This window comes from Chlorocebus sabaeus, chromosome X (genome assembly GCF_047675955.1).
Source record: "Chlorocebus sabaeus isolate Y175 chromosome X, mChlSab1.0.hap1, whole genome shotgun sequence".
Taxonomy (NCBI): domain Eukaryota; kingdom Metazoa; phylum Chordata; class Mammalia; order Primates; family Cercopithecidae; genus Chlorocebus; species Chlorocebus sabaeus.
This window is the reverse complement of record NC_132933.1, coordinates 102,182,355-102,201,177: the sequence shown is the minus strand read 5'-3', so window position 1 is coordinate 102,201,177 and position 18,823 is coordinate 102,182,355. Positions and strand designations below refer to the sequence as shown.

At 43.2% G+C, this 18,823-nt stretch overlaps 1 protein-coding gene across 3 annotated transcripts in view; it reads right to left on the bottom strand.

Moving 5' to 3' along the window:
* Window positions 1-18,823, bottom strand: part of SHROOM4 (shroom family member 4) — a 246,980-nt gene that overhangs the window by 45,941 nt on the left and 182,216 nt on the right. For all 3 annotated transcript variants that reach the window (XR_012092027.1, XM_007991732.3, XM_073013690.1), the window contains 3 exons: window positions 16,881-17,015; window positions 11,870-14,360; window positions 6,297-6,358 (listed from right to left, as the gene is read on the bottom strand). Coding sequence is in view for 2 of the 3 variants with exons in the window: in XM_007991732.3 (XP_007989923.3) it covers window positions 6,297-6,358; window positions 11,870-14,360; window positions 16,881-17,015 (2,688 nt within the window). In the remaining variant the exon portion in view is untranslated. The remainder of the gene's footprint in view (window positions 1-6,296; window positions 6,359-11,869; window positions 14,361-16,880; window positions 17,016-18,823) is intronic.

Here is an 18,823-nt window from a genome sequence, read left to right as displayed (position 1 = left end):
GTTGCTTTATGACAGGTTTTAAAATCTGATAGGGTAAGTCTACCATCATTAACTTTTAAAATAAATGTACTCTTTGGTATTTCTGCCCACTTACTTATTCTCCCAGATAAATTTTACTATAAATTTGACAAGTTCTATAAAGTATCCCATGGTGACTCTAATTGGAGTACATTATGTCTACACATTAAACTTAGGGATAATTGTAATCATTACTATATTTAGTCTTCCTAAATTAAAGCAAAGTATATGCTATGCATTTATTCATATTATTTCTCCCGTTAGAGTTTTATAATTTTCTTTGAATAAGTTTTGTGTGCCTGGTGTTAAATTAATACCTAAGTATTTAAATTCACTTAGTTATACTTGTGACAAATCCTTCTGAGCCCCTGAAGGTTGCATTCTTCTTAGGTAGTAAAGGCTTCCTGAAAAGTGTACTCTTCCTAATGAAATCAGATTTAAACTCTGAATTACCCATATTCTTTCACTCAATCAGTACATAGGAAATCTGTACTGGGTATTTCACACTCTGCTCATGATGTGATGTGACAAAGGGAAGGAAGAGAACCCTAGGCTGAGAATGGAAAATCCTAAGTAGAGCTCTAGTTTGGTCACTTACTTGCTGCATAATCCCTGTAGTAATGGGCTCTGAAGTCAGATGCCTGTTTGACCTGGGGCAAGTTACTTTAATCTCTTTGTGAGTCAATTTCCTCAACTGCAAAACTGGGTCAATAAACAGTAATGCTCTCATGGGGTCATTATAAATAATAAATAAAATAATTCATGTGAAATGCTTACAACAGTGTCTGACACAGAATAAACACACTCAATAAATGTTAGCTATTATACCTGTTGTTGCTGCTGTTAATAGTATAATACCTTTCCTGAGTCTTGGCTTCCTCATCAGTAAAATGGGAAAAATAAGGCTTAACCTCAGTGTCGTCGTGAGGATTAACTGTGGTCATGCATATAAAAACACCCTACACATTCTAAAGTTCTGTGCAAAGTGAAAAAAAGGGAAAGGGTCACAGCAGGCAATCATAGGTACAGAAAACCAAGAGAGATAATCCAGAAAATAACTTATTTTGGCTTTTAAATATATCACAGTAATGTAGCTTTTTCTCCCAGTAGATCTACTCACCATTTTTCTCCCTCCTGCTAATATTAAAATTTTTACATTCTCTTCACAGAAAACCAAATAACAGTGGAGGAAGACGACTAAGAGTATAACTACCTGAAATTATCAATTCATTGCAGGCTTCCAGGCAAAGAGAGTGGCTTAAGAATATACATTTGATTTTTCCACCTACACCCATGATTCCAGTTGTGACAGAAATAACATAGTAAATGTTAAAATTTGTGTGTGTGGTGGTGGGGGAAGGTGTGAGGGGAAACTCTATCAGGATTTCTCCTCGCAGATGTCATCTATGCCCTGGACATTTCCTAGTCCTTCTCATGTTTCCTGAGATCTTCAATTGGGACCTGCCTCTTCCATCTTCAGTGTCAATACTTCTTCCTTTTTCTACTGAGCTTTCCTTTCTGTTTTAAACTTAATTCAGTTTTCTAGATCCTGCCTGAAGCTTCATTCAAACTGGTGGTTCTGAAACTTAGCTTGTGTCAGAATTGCCTGGAGGGCTTGTTAAAACAGAGATTGCTGGGCCACATCCTCACTTTCTGAATCAGTAGGTCTGAGTATAGCCTGAGAATGTGCATTTCTAACAAGTTCTCAGGTGATACTGAGGTTTCTGGGCCTGGGGCCACATTTTGAGAACCACTAAATTAAACCCAATTGCTCCCTCTGTCATCTTATTTCTCTCTTTACTTTTCCTAGCTAATTTATTATTTTTAAACATCTTCCTTTTCAAACATTTTTTTTTCTTTTGAGACAGAGTCTTGCTCTGTTGCCCAGGCTGGAGTGCAGTATCACAATCTTGGCTCACTGCAACGTCCGCCTCCCGGATTCAAGCAATTCTCCTGCCTCAGCCTCCTTAGTAGCTGGGATTACAGGCGCCTGCCACCATGCCCGGCTAATTTTTATAGTTTTAGTAGAGACAGGGTTTCACCATGTTGGCCAAGCTGGTCTTGAATTCCTGACCTCAAGGAATCTGCCCGCTTCAGTCTCCCAAAGTGTTGAGATTACAGGTGTGAGTCACCGTGCAAGGCCCCTTTTTAAACATTTTAAAAATCACACAGTAACAATTAATCATTGTATTAAAATTAGCCAAAAGAAACTGGAACTCTCTTTTGCTGGTGGGAATGTAAAATGGTGCAGTTGCTTTAGAGAATGGGCAGTTCCTCAAAAAGTTAAACAATAAAGTTACCGCTTGGCCCAGCAATTTCACTCTTAAATATGTACCGAAGAGAATTAAAAACATAAATCTACACAGAAACTTGTACATGAATGTTCATGGCAGTAATATTCACAATAGCCAAAAAGTTAAAACAACCCAACAATCCATTAGTGGAAGGACTAGTAAACAAAATATGATGCATCCATACAATGGAATATTATTTGGAAATAAAAAGGAATGAAGTACTGATACATGGATGAACTGCTAAACATTATGCTAAGTGAAAGGAGTCAGGCATAAAAGACCACATATTGTGTGATTTGAGTCATATGGAGTGCACAGAAAAGGAAGATCTATAAAGACAGAAAGTAGATTAGTGATTGCTTGAGGTTGAGAGTGGGAATGGAAAGCAATGGCTAAAGGGCATGAGGGGTCTTTTTAAGGGTGATAGAAATGCTCTAAAACTAGATTGTGGTGATGACTATACATCACTGTAAATTTAGTAAAGATCATTGAATCATACACTTAAAACAGGTAAATTTGTGATGTGTAAAGCTGCTTGCATTTCTTCTCTTAATGCTTCCCCCTTACAGACCACCATGCCATCTATTTTCTATGCCCACAGCTTTACTGAATTTGCTTTCTTGAAGGTCACTTGTAATTCCAAACTGTTAAGGACATTAACAGTCATCTGCTTATCTTCTACACTGGCAGATTTCTCCTTCTACTACGTTAGCTGCTTGACCCTTCAGTTTCCTTTGTTGAATCTTCTTCCTCATCCTGTCCCCTGGCTGGGTGCTTGACAAGCCTTGAAAGCCTCAACTTGTATCTTCCACTAACTTCAAATACAACATATCCCAATTCAAACTTAGCAGCATCTTCACCAAACCAGCTCCCCTTCTCAACTGCCCTATATATGCCAATAACTTTCTCCAAGTCACTGGGGCTCAGAGTTGTTTTTTATCTTTTTTTTTTTTTTTTTTTTTTGAGACTGGGTCTTGCTCTGTCACCCAGGATGCAATGCAGTCGTGTGATCACAGCTCACTACCGCCTCGAACTCCTGGGCTCAAGTGATCCTCCCACCTCAGCCTCCTGAGCAGTAGGACTACAGGTGTGCACTATCATGCTTGGCTAAGATATATTTCCTTTTTTCTCCTCAAGTTCTAGTCACCAAGTTTTCTCTACTTTACCCTTAAAAGGTGTCACATATTTGTGAGCAAATAATCTGAACAGATAATTCACATGAGAAGCAATACAGATATTAATATATTAATTAGACACACAAAATATTCAGATATTAATATATTAATTAGACACACAAAATATTCAAACTAGAATGATCAAAGTAAGCAAATTAAAACTATAATAGGTCCCATTAAACTGTATGGCATTAGAAAAAGAAAATTTTCAATGGTGACATAATTTTGGAAAACTGGTATTCTCATATATTGCTAATGGCATGTGAAACATCTCGTGGGGAAAACAGATTGGTAAAATCTATGAAGAACCATAAGAATGTTCATATTCTTTGCACTAGTAATCCCAACTCCACATAATTGTTTTTAATGAGATAATTCAAAATGAGAAAAAAAGCTATAGTGACTCAAAATGTTTCTGCTGCATTACTTTATAACAGCAAGAAATTGGAAACAACCTATTTACCCAACAATTTGGGAATGATTAAGCAAATTCGAGCACATTAAGCTGGTGAAATATTATACAGCCACTAAAAATTATGACTTGAGGAAGCCTGCATAGCAACATGAAAAATTGTTTACCAAGTAATGCTTAGAGAGGAAAAAGAAGCAGGGCACACAAAATTACATCTACATGGTTATTATAATCATGCTTAGAAAAATCTCTATACCTACAGATAAAGCTGACAGGGAAATGAAAATAACCAGGGTGTTAAGGTGGTAACAGTAAGGTTATTTTTTTCTTCTATTTTTAATTTCCTGTAATATTGTTTTCACAACAAACAAACTCCCCTTCCCCAAATATCACACATATTTATCTATTCCTTCTGCTCCATTTCTATTGCACCTCTACCTCCCCAATCCAGGGCCACATTCTGTCATGCCCAGATTACCTTCCCTAATTGGTCTCTCTTCAACCCACTTAGGCTGCAAATACTGCAAAGTTGCCTAAAGGGCCACATTTATCATGTCACTTACCTGATAGTAACCTTTCATTGCTCCCATGTTTATGATCCTACCTAGGTTTACCTAGGCTGGTCTACCTAGGCTGGTCAAGGCCTGCCTAGGCTGGTCCAGTGCTTCACTACTCACCTTTCTTCTCTGCTGCTGCTGTTCTTCTTCCTCCTCATTACAGATAACATTTCCTGAGAGTTTATGGTGTCAGGTTTTGCTCTAAATGCTTTACATATATATTAATTCATTTAGTCCTCATAACAACAAACATTTGAGATAGATACTCTTATCCCATTTTATAAATAAGGGGGGAAGGGAAAGAGAGAGAGGGAGAGAGGCAGGCAGGTAGGCACTTGCCAAGGTCACATGGTTAGTGAATAGAAGAACCTGGCTTTGAACCCAGGCAGAAGTGACTCCAAGGCCAGAACTTAACTGGTGGGGATTATTCCTCCAACACAACCTTCTTAGTTTCCTCTATGGGCCTTTCCTCCTGCAGCTACCAACCTCCAGCTGTCTTTACCCTCCAATGAACTTAAATAGTGTACAATAATAGTTACCACGTACTGCCCCTTACCAGGTGCCAGGTGCTTCTTAAGCCCTGTATTTGACAGGGTTTCATCCTCTGTCAACTTGTGTGAGAAAGAAAAAGCTGGGCTTAATTCATAGCTTATCCCTTTACTAGCTGTGAGACCTTGAGTAGATTCCTTAGGCTCTCTGACTGTGATCCTTTATCTGAGTTACCAATTCTCAAACTGGATCCGAGGACCAGCTGCATCAGCATCACCCAGATGCTCTTAGAACCTATTAGAGTTACAGGTTTTGAGCTCCACTCCCCCCTTACTGAATCACTCTCAGGGCGCAGGGTGGGTCCAACTGTTTATCTGTGTTTCAATTGCACACTCAAGTTTGAGACCCACCGCCCCAGTTATAATCATACCTACCTGACAGAGTTGTTGGGAAGATAAAGCATAACATAGTACGTATAACTCGGCTTGCAGCACATAGGTTGTTTGGCAAGTGGTAATTTATTATTATTGCCATTTAGCTTTGTGTGGGTTAGTCTTCCCTGCTCAAGCTGTGGGCAGGCACTGTGCTTCCTGCTGCTCTTTTGCTCGTATTTCTCACCTTGCCCAGAAAAAGGCAGAACCTATACTAGGTTTTCAATAAAGTCCTCTTATTTCACTGACTAAACAGTGAAAGAACCATTTCAGAGAAACACTGTAATGTAGTATAGTGTCCCTGAAGCTAGACCACCTGGGTCTAGTCAACTGATTAGCTGTGGGACTTTAGGCAAATGAATGTATCTCTGTGTGTCTCAATTTCTTCTCTCTGTCAAACGGAAAGACTAATATTACCAACTCCATAAGGTCATAGTGACAAATACATACTTGTAAAATGATTTGAATGGGGTCTAGAATAGAGCACTATGTTCAAGAAACGTTAGCTAGCATTATTACTTTTGTGTCATTTCACCCATTTAATGGTGGAGGAGGTTCCATTTCTTCATTTGGCAAGCAAATGCCAAATACCTCTTGAACAACTTCTCTGTATCAGGCACTGCGCTGGGTACAGAGAATAAAGCTATGACCAAGGTATGATGTCCTCTCTTAAGGGTCTCAGTCTAATAGAGGAAACTTGCACATTCCAAAATGTCCTAGCAATCAGTTTGTTCTGTACCCACCTATCTAGGAGTGCAGGGGGCGGGGGGACAGGCTGAATTATATCTATGGCATCAAGCCCTTAGTCTAGATACCAGGCCAGTTTCCTCAAAGGAAACTAAGCAAACCAAAGACCTTAGCAATTTCTATAGAAGCTCCAGAGGCACCAACTCACCCCAACTCCCTGAGCGCTCACTTACCTCCCTGACTGGCTGGTCTTCCTGTTTCCTGTTATTGGATTCCACTTGTCCCCAGGAAATTCCTGTAAAGCAAAATCCTGATAAGTTAGAAAGCTTTGAGCAGCCAGGTATCTAGATGACCTAAAAAATGTGAAGAGGTCAGGAGCTGGTGTCTGGCCTAGCCCCCCAGCTTGTTCCTTCTACTCTGCTATGCAGGCTGATAAACGTGTACCTGGAGTGGCTGCCTTTCTGTCGGGACGCTTGCTAAACTGCCGCAGGCATGCAGAGACTAAGGGAGCACTTAGTGACCCGGACACCGTGGTCTAGAAATGCTGTTTCCCTCTTTCTCCACTCCCCTCCCAAACCACATTAAAAACCAGTTTAGTACGTTTGCTGTTTGCCCTGGCTCTTGCCTGCATGGAGGGATGGAGGTCTTTTTGTTTGTTCTGCTGGGTGAACCTGCTCATTCCTCCTGCCTCTTCCAACATAGAAAGCATCTTCTTGGAAGCCCTGGTACTTGAGGGGGCTTTGAGGGCAGAAGCTCCTGCTGCAGCAACCCTCTCCCCAGGTGAGGCAGAGGGATAGCAGGTATGCCGGCACGCCTCCAACGGCAGTGGCTCCTCCTTCTCTGCCCACATCTGCTGGCAGGGGATGAGGTGGGCCCATCTCTGGGGAATATGAGTGCAGGATGCCACAGTCCCTACATTACAAGAGTAGACTCTCTACCCTGGGCATTTTTTCCTTAAGGGCCATGTCCAAGCAACTCTTTTTTTTTTCTAGACCAAGCCATATGTGCCATTTGTAAAACTGTCCCTGCCTTCCTGTTTTAGCTCCAAACTGAATGCAAATTAGCCTTTCAGATTCTCTCTGACTTTGTATCCAACACTCCGTACCTAGAGACTCAGAGTTTAGCTCAGTGGGAATGCACAGTTTTTCCTAAAATTCACCGATCTTCCAAATTCCCTCTTTCTCCAATGCTATTATTATTAGCCCCATTCAAAATGTTATTACCTTTGCCCCAGTAGGTCTCCCTACTGGAAGTAAGACGCCTTGTGAAGCAGAATAAACAGATTCTTGGTGCAGTCATACTGGCTAAGACACTTAATAGTGGTGTTATTTGAGGTTATTCATATTACCTCCCTGAACCTCACCTCAGTTTCCTATCTGGTGACCAGTAGTGATGATAAATAAGATATGCAGACAGAACTCCTAGCACATTGCTTGGCACATAAGAGGCTCTGGATGTTAGCAGCAATGGAAAAGTTGAGGTTTATTTCTTGGCTTCAGCATTTAAAGGACCAGAGCAGTCCCTGCCTATATCTGGCATGTCAGAACAGCTCTAACCACTTGTACTTTAGACTCTGCGCCTCGATGCCCTTGTGAGATGTTCCTGCCTGCAAAGACACCATTACTTGTTCAACCACAGTGGGGGCCAGGATTTCCTGTCCATGCCCTGTCTAGCCCTGTGGACATGCTCAGTAAATCGCAGTGGCCAAACCAAACAGAGTCCTGCACCAACTCCCAACCACGTTCCGAGGTTCACAGTATCACTCTACTTTTTTTTTCCTAGGCCACATAAGTTCCTGGTACATTGCTTGCATCCTTTGAACCAAAGAGGCAGTTATCCCCACGGCTTGCTGCAAATGGAGATTGCGATGGGAACTTGCTGCCCCAGTGGAATTGATACTGCTAGAGGGCACCCTGCCACACTAGACAGGGCCTGGGCTTTTCAATCAGCTTATGGAGAGGCAGTGTAGCACAATCAGGAGCTTGGCCTCCGGAGCTTGATAGCATGGATTCAAATTGCACACCTGCCTTTCACTTGCAGCCTCAGGCAAGCCACTCAACTTCTCTTTACCTCAGTTTCCCCAACTATATCATAGTATAATCATGATAATAATATTGCTTGAGAACTCAATGACTTGATACATGTAAAGCACCTAGAATAGTACCTGGTGCCCAGTAGACACTCAGATGCTAGTTACTGTCATGTTACTCAAATTCTGGCTCTGCCACTTGCTAAATGTGTGACCTCTCTGAGCCTTGGTTTTCTCAGCTTACTTAGTTGTAAAGTGGGAGATTCTATTATAACTTATCTCATACAATTGGTAGGTGAAATAATTTGACGATGAATGCAAAACAAGCTGGCATGAAGTATGAAGGATGTGAGTGCATGCTGATTTCAGTCTTCACAGCACTGAACAGGAGCCAATTAGCTCACCAACCTCATCCAGGGGCATTAGGAGCAGGATCTCAGCCCTACTTCAGATAGCTACCACCACAAGTACCTTAGTCATCAGAGCTAGAGCATCTTAACCCATGCTGCAAGTTTTTCTCATTTCTTGAGGGGGTGGAGTGGGAGTGGAAGGTTCAGATGACAGGGGCAGAAATGGGCATGTGTTGTCTCCTAGGCAGCCATCCACATGTCTGAATGCCTAGTTTCTAAGCAGACCTGCTTAGCTGGTCTAACAAGCATTAGGAACCCAAGGTATCCCTCCCTCAGAGTACAAAAAATAGAGGCATGGTATAAGCACAGCCTCACCTGCATGCATTACTGCTGCCAATTGCTGCAACCTGCAAATCGTACCTCCTTTTCTTATAGAGTTGCTGGTCCTGGGCTGACATCACTGCAGCCGTCATCTCCTCACTTCCCCCACCCCACTCACCCCCAATCTCAGCCCACTTTTTCTACTGTCTATCTGTAAGTCCTTCTTCCAGCAAAAGTCTCTCAAGCTAAGCCAAAATGTCCCTTTAAGAGATGATAACTCACTTATAAGATGATTACAATCTGGCAGTCACTGCTGTGAGTCTTACACGTGTTATATCACTTAATCCCCAGAACCAACTTATGAAGTAGGTGTTGTTACTACCCCCATGCTTTTAGATGGGAAAGCTTAGCATTGTAAGTTCGGGGGAAGAAATTCAAAACCAGGCAGTCTGGTGCCCTTAAAACCATTATTTTATATTTCCTCTCCTCTTTTTTTCAACATTATGAATATATTCAGACATAAAAAATGTTGAAAGAAGTTTACAGTGATCACCCATATACCCAGCCCCTACATTCCACAATTAACATTTTGATATATTTGCCTTATCATATATCTATTTACCCCTCTATCCATCTACCAATCCATCTTAAATTCTTGGTGCATTTTAAAGTAAGTTGAAAACAACTATATCCCCATAAATTTTAAAATGTAAATGAAATGGACAAATTTCTTGAAAGACACAAACTACTAAAGCTTACTCAAGAAGAAATAGATGACCTAAATGTCCCCATATCTAATAAAGAAATTGAATTTGTAGTTAAAAAGCTTTCTACCAAAAAACTTCCAGGCCCAGATGGCTTCAATGATGAATTCAAGCAAACCTTTAAGGAAGACATTTTTATACAAACTCCTCCTGAATAAAAGAGAAGGGAATACATCCCAACTCATTTTTTAAGGCTAGCATTACCTTGATACAAATAAACAAACAAACAAAAAAACAGAAAAAGATGTTATAATAAAACCATAGACTAAAATCCTTGATAAACGTAAAGGCAAAATCCTCAACAAAATATTAGCAAATCTAGTAACATATAAAAGGATAACACATCATGACCAAGTGGGATTTATCCTGGCAATGCTAGGCTTCTATTTATTTTAAAAATCAATCAGTGTCATTCACCATATCAGTAGACTAAAAGAGAAAAACTATATGATCATCTCAACAGATACAGAAAAAGCATTTGAAAAAAATACAACATCCACTTCTGATGAAAACGCTCAGCAAATTAAGAATAAAAGAGATATTCCTCAATTAAAGGGCACCTACACAAAAATCCTACAGCTAACATCAAACTTTACAGTGAAAGATTAAGAAAAAAGCAACAACGTCCACTCTTACCATTTCCTCCAAACATTGTATTGAAGGTGAGACAGTGCAATAAGGCTCTTCTCTCTCCCAGAAAAGGGCATGTACAGGAGAAAGGAAGATACAAAATTCTTTTTGCAGATGGCATGATTGTGTATGTAGAAAATTTTTTATAATCCACCAAAAAGCTATTAGAACTAATAAGTGAGTTTGGCAAGGTTGCAGGATACAATGTCAATATATAAAATTCAATTATATTTCTATACAGTGGTAATCAAAAATTTCAACTTGACATTAAGAAAATAATACTCTTTATAATGTCATCTAAAAACATAAAATCTAAGGGACAAATATCCCTGGTGGTTGAGTGGCTAGGATTCGGCGCTTTCATAAAATCTCAGGGTCAAATATAACAAAATATGTACAAGATTTGTATGCTGAAAACATAAAATAAGTCGAAATCAGCAGCAGTATACTTCAAAAACACTTCAGCATACATATTAAATAAAGTTTGATATTTGTTTACAACATTTTTAGGCAAAATTTACTTCCAGTGAAATGCACAAATACTAAGTGCATTGGCTGCCTAGGAGCCTTGCTATACATTTTTGAGTTCTGACAGGTACATATGTTTAACTCAAACTCTTACCAAGATATAGAACATTGTCACCACCCCACAAGTTCCCTCATGCCCTTTTCCAGTCAATCTTTGCGCCACCTCCCATTGGCAAGCAGTGTTCGGATTTTTTTCCCCCTCCATAGAATAGCTGTTTTAGAATTTCATGTAAAAGGAATTGTAGAGTTCACAGTCTTTTGTGTAAGGCTCTTTTCACTCTTGAAGTTCCTTTTAACCAAGGATATATACTGAGCAAATTCAGATACTAAGTCATTTCAAAAGCGTCTGTGTATGCAACAGCTGAACACAGGAATTAACTTCTGGTTTGAATGCACCGGCCAAAAGATGGCATCAGGGATGCCATGGGGAAGTAATTTGGCAGTGAGTGGGCAAGGACCTAGGGAGTCCTCCCAGAAGTAGCCTGGAGGATGGTGGTGGCTTGTGTTATGGTGATAGGTCATAACCGGGATATCAGAGCAGCCGGTTTAGACCTGGGTCTCCAACAGAGACAGGATGGAGAAAGGGGAAAGGATTTGTCTTTTTAAAATCCCAACTAGTCAGATCTCTGAAAGCAAAGCCTGGGGATATTTGCAAATTTTGCATCTCTAAATACTTCTGAAGCAGAAAATGGGAGGCAATAAGTGATATTTGTATCATGCACTGGGCCTAGAACTCCATAAATACAATCTCATTTGACTTTCACAACTGATCCATGAGGCAGCCATGGTATTCCTCTATTTTAGAGATGAGGTAGTGAGACTCTTCTTAATACTGGCTATTTTATGAGGGAAAATTATTTTTTCCCTTTAGAATCACATACTTCAAATTTGTGTGGTTGAATGACTTGCTTTGGGTCACTCAGGTATCAATTTTATAGTCAGGATATAAATCTCGGTTGTGTCCATTTTATGAAGCAAAAGTTACTTTTATCTAACTCTAAAGATGAGACAACTGCAATTTTGGTGGCTGAGTATCTTGTTCATGGTTACTAAGCTAACAACTACTGGAGCCAGTGCTGTACAGTTTCAAGGAATTATAATTGTTATATTTTTAAATGATTTATCTAGCTTTCTCCTCGCAAAGAGAATAATGAAAGTTACCCACCCAAGAACCAAGTCCTCACCTGCACTGTCGGCTTCCTGGGTTTCCAAGTGTTGCCAGGTGCCAAGCTGCTGTCCTCGAGGGTACTGTGCTGAGGATTATGATAGCAAACTGAACACCGAATGCATTGGTGGTGGTGGCACCGGCAGTTGTAGCAATTTGGCATCATATTTCTCTTTAGCAAGGCAGGGCAGATTTCCCCAGAACAATAAATGCAAGGATCATGGACTAGAGCTCCCTGAATGCTGCAGGAGTAAGAGCAGGTCCTGTGGTAATCAAAATCACCACAGTGTAGTGGCTTACAACACATGGAATTTTCTAGACCTCTGCTTGCAAAACATTCTGAGTAAGTGGGAGTTTCTGACTGAAGGGGTGACATGGAATGATATGATTGGTCTGTGGCATGATATGGTTGGTCTGCGGAATGACATGATTGGTCCATGGGATGGCGCCTCAATTCCCTATAGCTGGAGCTCACTGGCTGGAAGTTTTGGTCTATAGGTTTTGGTCTCTGGGTAAAAGTCTTGTTGCTATGAGTGGTTAAACCTGGCAAATGAGATGTAGATAAGGATTTGCTACTCTCTTCAAAGAACTTTCTTCTGTCTGCGAAAGGCAAGAGGATGGCATCCTCCCCAGCTTGAGCAGTAGAAGCCTTCAATTCCTTGTTGTCACCTGGGTTGGAAGGGCCTTCCATGGCTACTGCCACAAGTGGCTGTGAATTATGCTCTCGAGACCATCTCCAATGACCTCCATGGACTCCACAGTGAGCATGTGCTTTCTCAGGGTCTGAGGAGGATGGGTCAGGTGCTTTCCACCAGGTGTTCAGGACCAACGAGGACTGGCCAAGCCTCTGGCCAGGGCTTATTCGTCCCTCTAAGCCTGTCCTAGATTCATGGCTCTCAGGGGCTTGGCTGAGGCACTCAGAAGACCTAGCTCTGAGCATCATGCTTTTGTTGAAGAGCTTGTCTCTGGGGCTAGGAGGTTTTTTACATGAAGATAGAAGAGATGTGTTAGAGGCAGTGAGTGGAGGACTTTCTGGGGGCTCTTGGGTCTCTTCCACTGGCTCCTTAGTGTCACACAGCTGTGACAAGGGACCCTTGCTTTTCTGGAGCTGGGCCTTCCTCCTCTGAATTTCATTACGCAGATTGGTAGCAAAACGCTCACTCTTCCGCCGGTTTTGGATTGAGCGGCCCCGGGTCCCTCCACTTCGCCTACCACCCATCCGGCTGCACTCCTTGTGCTCACTGTCCCCTTCTTCACCTGCCTCTGTGCCACCAGCTACTTTAGTGGTTGAAGAACAGTCTCTGGCTTTTTGAACAAGGGAGCCAGAGGCAGAGGGTTGCTGGTTGGCCAATTCATTGCCTGCTCTGCTTGTTCTGTTTGGGTCCAGTAAACCTTTTTCTGAGGGGTGTCCATCAGCCTCTCCATGTGGGGGACTGCTTTGGCTCTGGTGTCCCAAAACCAAAGACCTGTCATCCATTTGTCTGGTCTTTCTTTCTTTGCTGGACTGGTCATGGGTTCCTCCTGCAGGGGGACATGGACTTTTCTTCCCTTTGTGGCTGCTGTGCAAAGGGGACAGAGTCCACTGGTGCCCATCCTGTCCGGGTGGAAGCTCCATTCCTTTGCTGCCCCTGGTATCAAGGTGCACGTGCTGCAGGTGGGATGCCAGCAGCTGTTCAGGGGCACTATGGCGATGCCCTGTGGGTCCTATGAGATGTGGAGGTCTGCCAAAAGAAGCCTTAGCTAGCTCTGCGGAAGCCTCATTGAGTGGGTTGGAATCCGTGCTGGAAGCTTTGTCACAGGCTTTTGGGGATCCAACAGCTTTGGTTGAGGCCTGCATCAGTAGATGCTCAGAGCCCTGCTGGCTGGATTCAGGAGGCTGACTGAACTCACAGTTCTGATGGCCCTCACTTGTCACTTGGTCATGCCCACTGAGGCAACAGAACCTATTAGGGTTCCTTGCGGGTAGCACAGTCTCTAAGCTCAGTTTCTCCTTCTGTGGCAAGGGGACCACAGGCTCAGATGCCCTGCGCTGCTCTCCATTGAGGAGTTGGGCTCTGGAGGCCTGAAGGCTGTCCCGCCTCACTGGAGGTTGTGGTGGGCCCCTGACTGCCTTGGCAGGCCCTGACTGGTGTCCCTCCTGTGGACGGGATGACATCTGAGAGCTGGGGGTCAGGTGGCCCCCATTGGTGCGCCGACTACCTCCTGAGGTCTCAGCCACATTAGGCCGGCCATTGGGGGCCTTAGTTGGCCCTGGGCCTTGCATGATGCAGTCTGTAGAGGCTGCCTCCTCTGGCCTGAGGGAAAGGGCACAGTCAGAAGCATTTGAGCTGGCTGAGAAGGAGCTGTAGGCAGAGTCACGCTGGTTAGGGTACATGTTCTGGTCAATAGGCAACAGATGGCTCTCATAGGTGGCTTGGCCTGGTTGCTCCAGGCTCTCCATGCTGCCAATGGAGCTGCTTTTCTCGGTGCTGCAATGCCGGGAGAGTGGACACCACTGCACACACACGTCACTGTAAGACACAGGGCATACTGGTTAGTTAGCGAAGTCATCAGATTACTTTCCCTTCATGGCCAGCCCTACCATAGAAGAGGGCAGGCCAGCCCAGAAGTACCCATGCCACAAATGAGAGGAGGGTAGGCCAACAAAAGGGAAGAAAGGGAAACAGGGAAGAAGATGGACATTGGGGTGCCTCAGGGGCTTAGTAAAATGGGACACAAGATGATATATGGAAAAAAGATGGGCAAACACCCCAAAGACTAAAAATGGGAGAACTCTATGGGGGTTATCCTCTATTTCTTTGACATTACCAAGTCTGAAATTGCTTCTAGGCTGTCCCTGTCCCTAGGGAGTCAGCATGTGACTCCCTGCCAAAAGAGACAATCACAGAATATCAGCATTCGAGAGGGGCCCTAAAGGGCTGATTCAATTGTAGCCAGACCATTTTGTAAATAAATCAGCGATTCTCAAACTTGAGCATGTGCATTAGAATCACACGGAGGGCTTGTTAAAGCACGGGTCACTAGTCCTCATCCTAGAGCTTTAGGTCTCGGTGAATCCTGAGAATTTGTACTTCCACCAACTTCCCAGGTGCTGCTGGTGCCGCTTGCTCATCCAGCAATCACACTTTTGAGAACCACTGGTGTAAAGCAAGCCCAGGAAAGGGAAGTGATTTTGAGGTGGTGATTTACTCAAGAACACCCAGCACTAACTACTGGCACAGACAGGGCTGTAATTCAGGTGTTCCCCTATTCTTTTCTTGATAATAGCAATCCTGACTATTTACTGAGGACCTACAATGTGCTGGACACTTTACAAGGTTTCATTTCAAGCTGAAGAGGACAGATCTTTTTTTTTTTTCTTTTCCAACCTTTATTTTAGATTCCGGGGGTACACGTACAGGTTTGTTACAAAGGTATATCACATGATGCTGAGGTGTGGAGTACAATTGAACTCATCACCTGGGAAGTGAGCAGAGTATCCAATAGGTAGTTTTTCCGACCCTTGTCCCACTTCCTTTCTCCCAGCTTTTGTATTCCCCAGTGTCTATTGTTCCCATCTTTATGGGACAGATTATTATCTACACTTTACAATGGAAGAAACTTAAGCTTAGAGAGGTAAAGTAAACTGACAAACACTAAGCTGCTAAAGAAGCACAGCTGGAATTTGAATCAGGCCTGAGTCCAGTGTCTTAGCACTACTGCCATATGGCCTTTTAAATAGGAATAATAGTAATAGCTATATCAGAGGGTTGATGTGTAGATGAAAGCAGATAGTAAATGTAAAGTCCTTACCACAGCCCAGGTACCTACCAAGGGCTCAATACATAGCAGCTGCTACTCTCTTGATAATTAGCTTTTGTCATCAGGATCCTCTCTAATACTAGTATTGATAGTATAGGGACCTCTGCCCACCCACGCCTCCCCCAACTCCCACAGCAAAGTCAAACCTGGAAGACCAAGGGAAGGGCTAGGATCAGATGCAATCTTCAATTTTAAGTACCATTTCCCACACACAAAGCCAAACTGAGCCAAGTCATGCCAGTAACTCCCTTTGACTAGAACCCCAGAGGTTGCAGGCTGCTCTCAGAAAGGCCATAGTCTAGAAAGCCAGAGTTGAACTGTGGCAGCAGCCCATGAGACCCTCAGGTCAGCTTTTGCTCATTCTTGCTCCCTGCCTTGCCCCTTAGCCAGTCGGCTCACTTGTTCTCTGGGCAAGGAATCCATCAATTTCTTGTTGGCAAGGGAACCTGCTACCCACTCCACCACTATTCTTGCTGAAAAAAACAAAAACAAAAACAAATCCTCACTCAAACAGGAGCCAAGCTCAAGAATGTCAAAGTGTATTTCTGCATATTCTTCCACAACAAAACTGCCTCTGCCCTGAGCCCTTGGTTTCCAAATAAAGTCACCAAATTGGGGTAAACTCAACCCTTAGTTTCTCTGAACCTCCAACAGAAATCTCTTCTTGGAGGGAAGATCTTGTGGAAGGGAAAAGGCAGTGAAGGGCAGCACCTTTGCTGGCTCTCAGCCTAAAGAAAACGTTGTCTGCCTCTTGGGCAACTGTTTCAACAATGGTTATTCAGGGAGGTCCCTATTTTGAAGACTTTGGCTATGTGACAGAGGTAATAAAGATCAGATAAGGGCACCAGTGAGTCACCATTGATAGAGAAGAGGCCAGAACTGAGCCCTGGGGTCCTCCTATATTAAGAGACAGGAGAATGAAAGGAATTAGGAAAAGAGATACGGAGAAAGAACAGCTAGTGAATTAGGATGAAAAGCAGGACAGTGTGGTGTCTTGTAAGCCCAATGAGGTATTTCAAGGAAACGTTGTCCAGAAGGAAAGGGACTAGCCCAAAATCACAGCGAGTTAGCAAGAGACTGGGACTTGAACTCAGGTACTCTGGACTCCCACTTGTTTTTCCGTTATAGTACTTGAGGCTCTAACATCCAACAGGGACTACAGCAGAGGAGGAGGAGTGTCCAAGTTGTCTACCCTCCAGCCTGTCTTGAGGGGAGGGCTCTAGACTCACCTTGTGTTGCAGCCAGAATGCCAGGACAAGCTGAAGGCTTCGGAAGGGAAATGCATGGTGGTGGCTGCTTCAGGGCATCCCTCCAGCAGCTTGGCCACATGCCATGAGTGCGGCCTACTGACAGGGGCGTTCCTCCTACAGCAAGAAAGGGACAGGAAGTGGGCTTAAGGAACCAGAGCTGAAATCACTTCCCAGGCAGCTTCCGCCCCACCCCCTCTTTTCCTTCAGTAAAGTAGAACATCTTGCAAGGAACTGGTGTGGGAATCTTAGTGGCCCTCCTGAGCTCTTTCTTCTCAAATCTTCTTCATTCTGGAGATATGGAATGTCAGCTTAATAGGGCTGCTTTGTTCACCAGAGTATCCTGAGCATATATCACAGTGCTGGACACATAGTAGGTGTTCAATAAATATTTGTGGAATAAATGAGTGCTGCTGCCCAATGAACAGTGAGCACATCCTCACTTCTCTTTGAGAAAGAAAATCAATCTGGTCAATCTTCCCATTTTTTCTCTGAGAAAGGAATGGGCAAGTGATTGAAAAGTTTGAACAGGTCAAAACTGGGTTGTCAATTCTCCAATTTTTAGCCATTCATTGAATAAGCATTTGTTGTATGTTTACTGTGCGTCCTCTATGGGTAACTCTGGGATTACAGAGATGAATCCAATACAGTCTTTGCCCTCGAGAGTTTACAGATTAATGGGAGAGACAGAGCTGGTTCAAACAGAGCATGGGATAGGTATTGACAGAGTGAAAGATAAGATGGGTACAGAGGTGAGACACCTGAGTTGGTAGGCAAAGTGGTGGCAGGAAGCCCCAACTCCTGTGAGGGAAGATAGAACAAAGTGGCAAATGGCACCATGTTAGGCTGACAGAGGAGACTGACTGCTCAGCAGGTCAGGAGTATATAAAGAGAAATAGGTCTAATGCCACGGCCCTGAATGCAGCCACAACTTTTGCACTGACTGCCACATACAGGACCCATCCCTGTCCCCTGGCGTACTTTGCATGAGCAGTTGCCACCCTTGCAAGTGGGGAAGAGTTCTGTGGTGGAGTACATGTGGGGCATGGATAATGCCAGGAGATAAAAAGGTGACTGATGGGAGGGAGAATGACAGAAGGAGGGAGAGTAGAGAGAGAATGGAGAGAGATGGTGGAAGGGCCAGGCAAATGATAGAGATAAGAGGGAAAGATGACAGAGGGGAAAATAAATGACAGAAAAAGAGAAAACTCTGAGAAAGATTGTAGAGAAATACATAGTAGAGAGAAATGGATGAGAGAGAAAGAGATGAATGGCAGAGTAAAAGAAACATGATAAATAAGTAGATGATACAGAAGTAAATAGATAAATTATTTTTTCATTGATTTATTCATATTTACTGTGCCAGGGTCCAGACTAGGCACTGGTAGTACAGGGTTGAATAGGATAAGGGCCCCTGCCTTCAACAAGCTTGCTATATCGTGAGATAAAGCAGCTATCTATCTCCCAGGAGCATTCATGATCACACTCAAGCTGGAAGATTCCATCCTAGCTGGAAATGCCCTTCACCCCAGCAGAAACACAGAAGATCTCAGTAGGTCAAGGCTCTAGAGGGCTAAGGCCTAAAAGGATAGTCCTCGGAAGAATGGCCTTGCTGGGGAAAACAAGGATTGAGTGGTAATAGGCCAGACATAGACCAGGAAGTATAGGAGGAAGGACAGGGGAAGCTGTTTGTCAAAGGCCAGGAAGCAGAGCCACAGGTCAGCAACAGTGGCTAAGATTTAAGCGGAGGAAAGCCAGGTGAAGCCCCTAGCTTTGTAATCACATGGTTCTACTATTGATTTCAGAGTGCCCAGAGGGGAGGCTGAAGGCACAAGGACACCTTGGGGGCTATGCTTGCTCTGGAGTCCTACACACAAAGCCACACTGCCAGGAAATCTCTCCAGCTGCTCCTACCAGGTAGTTAT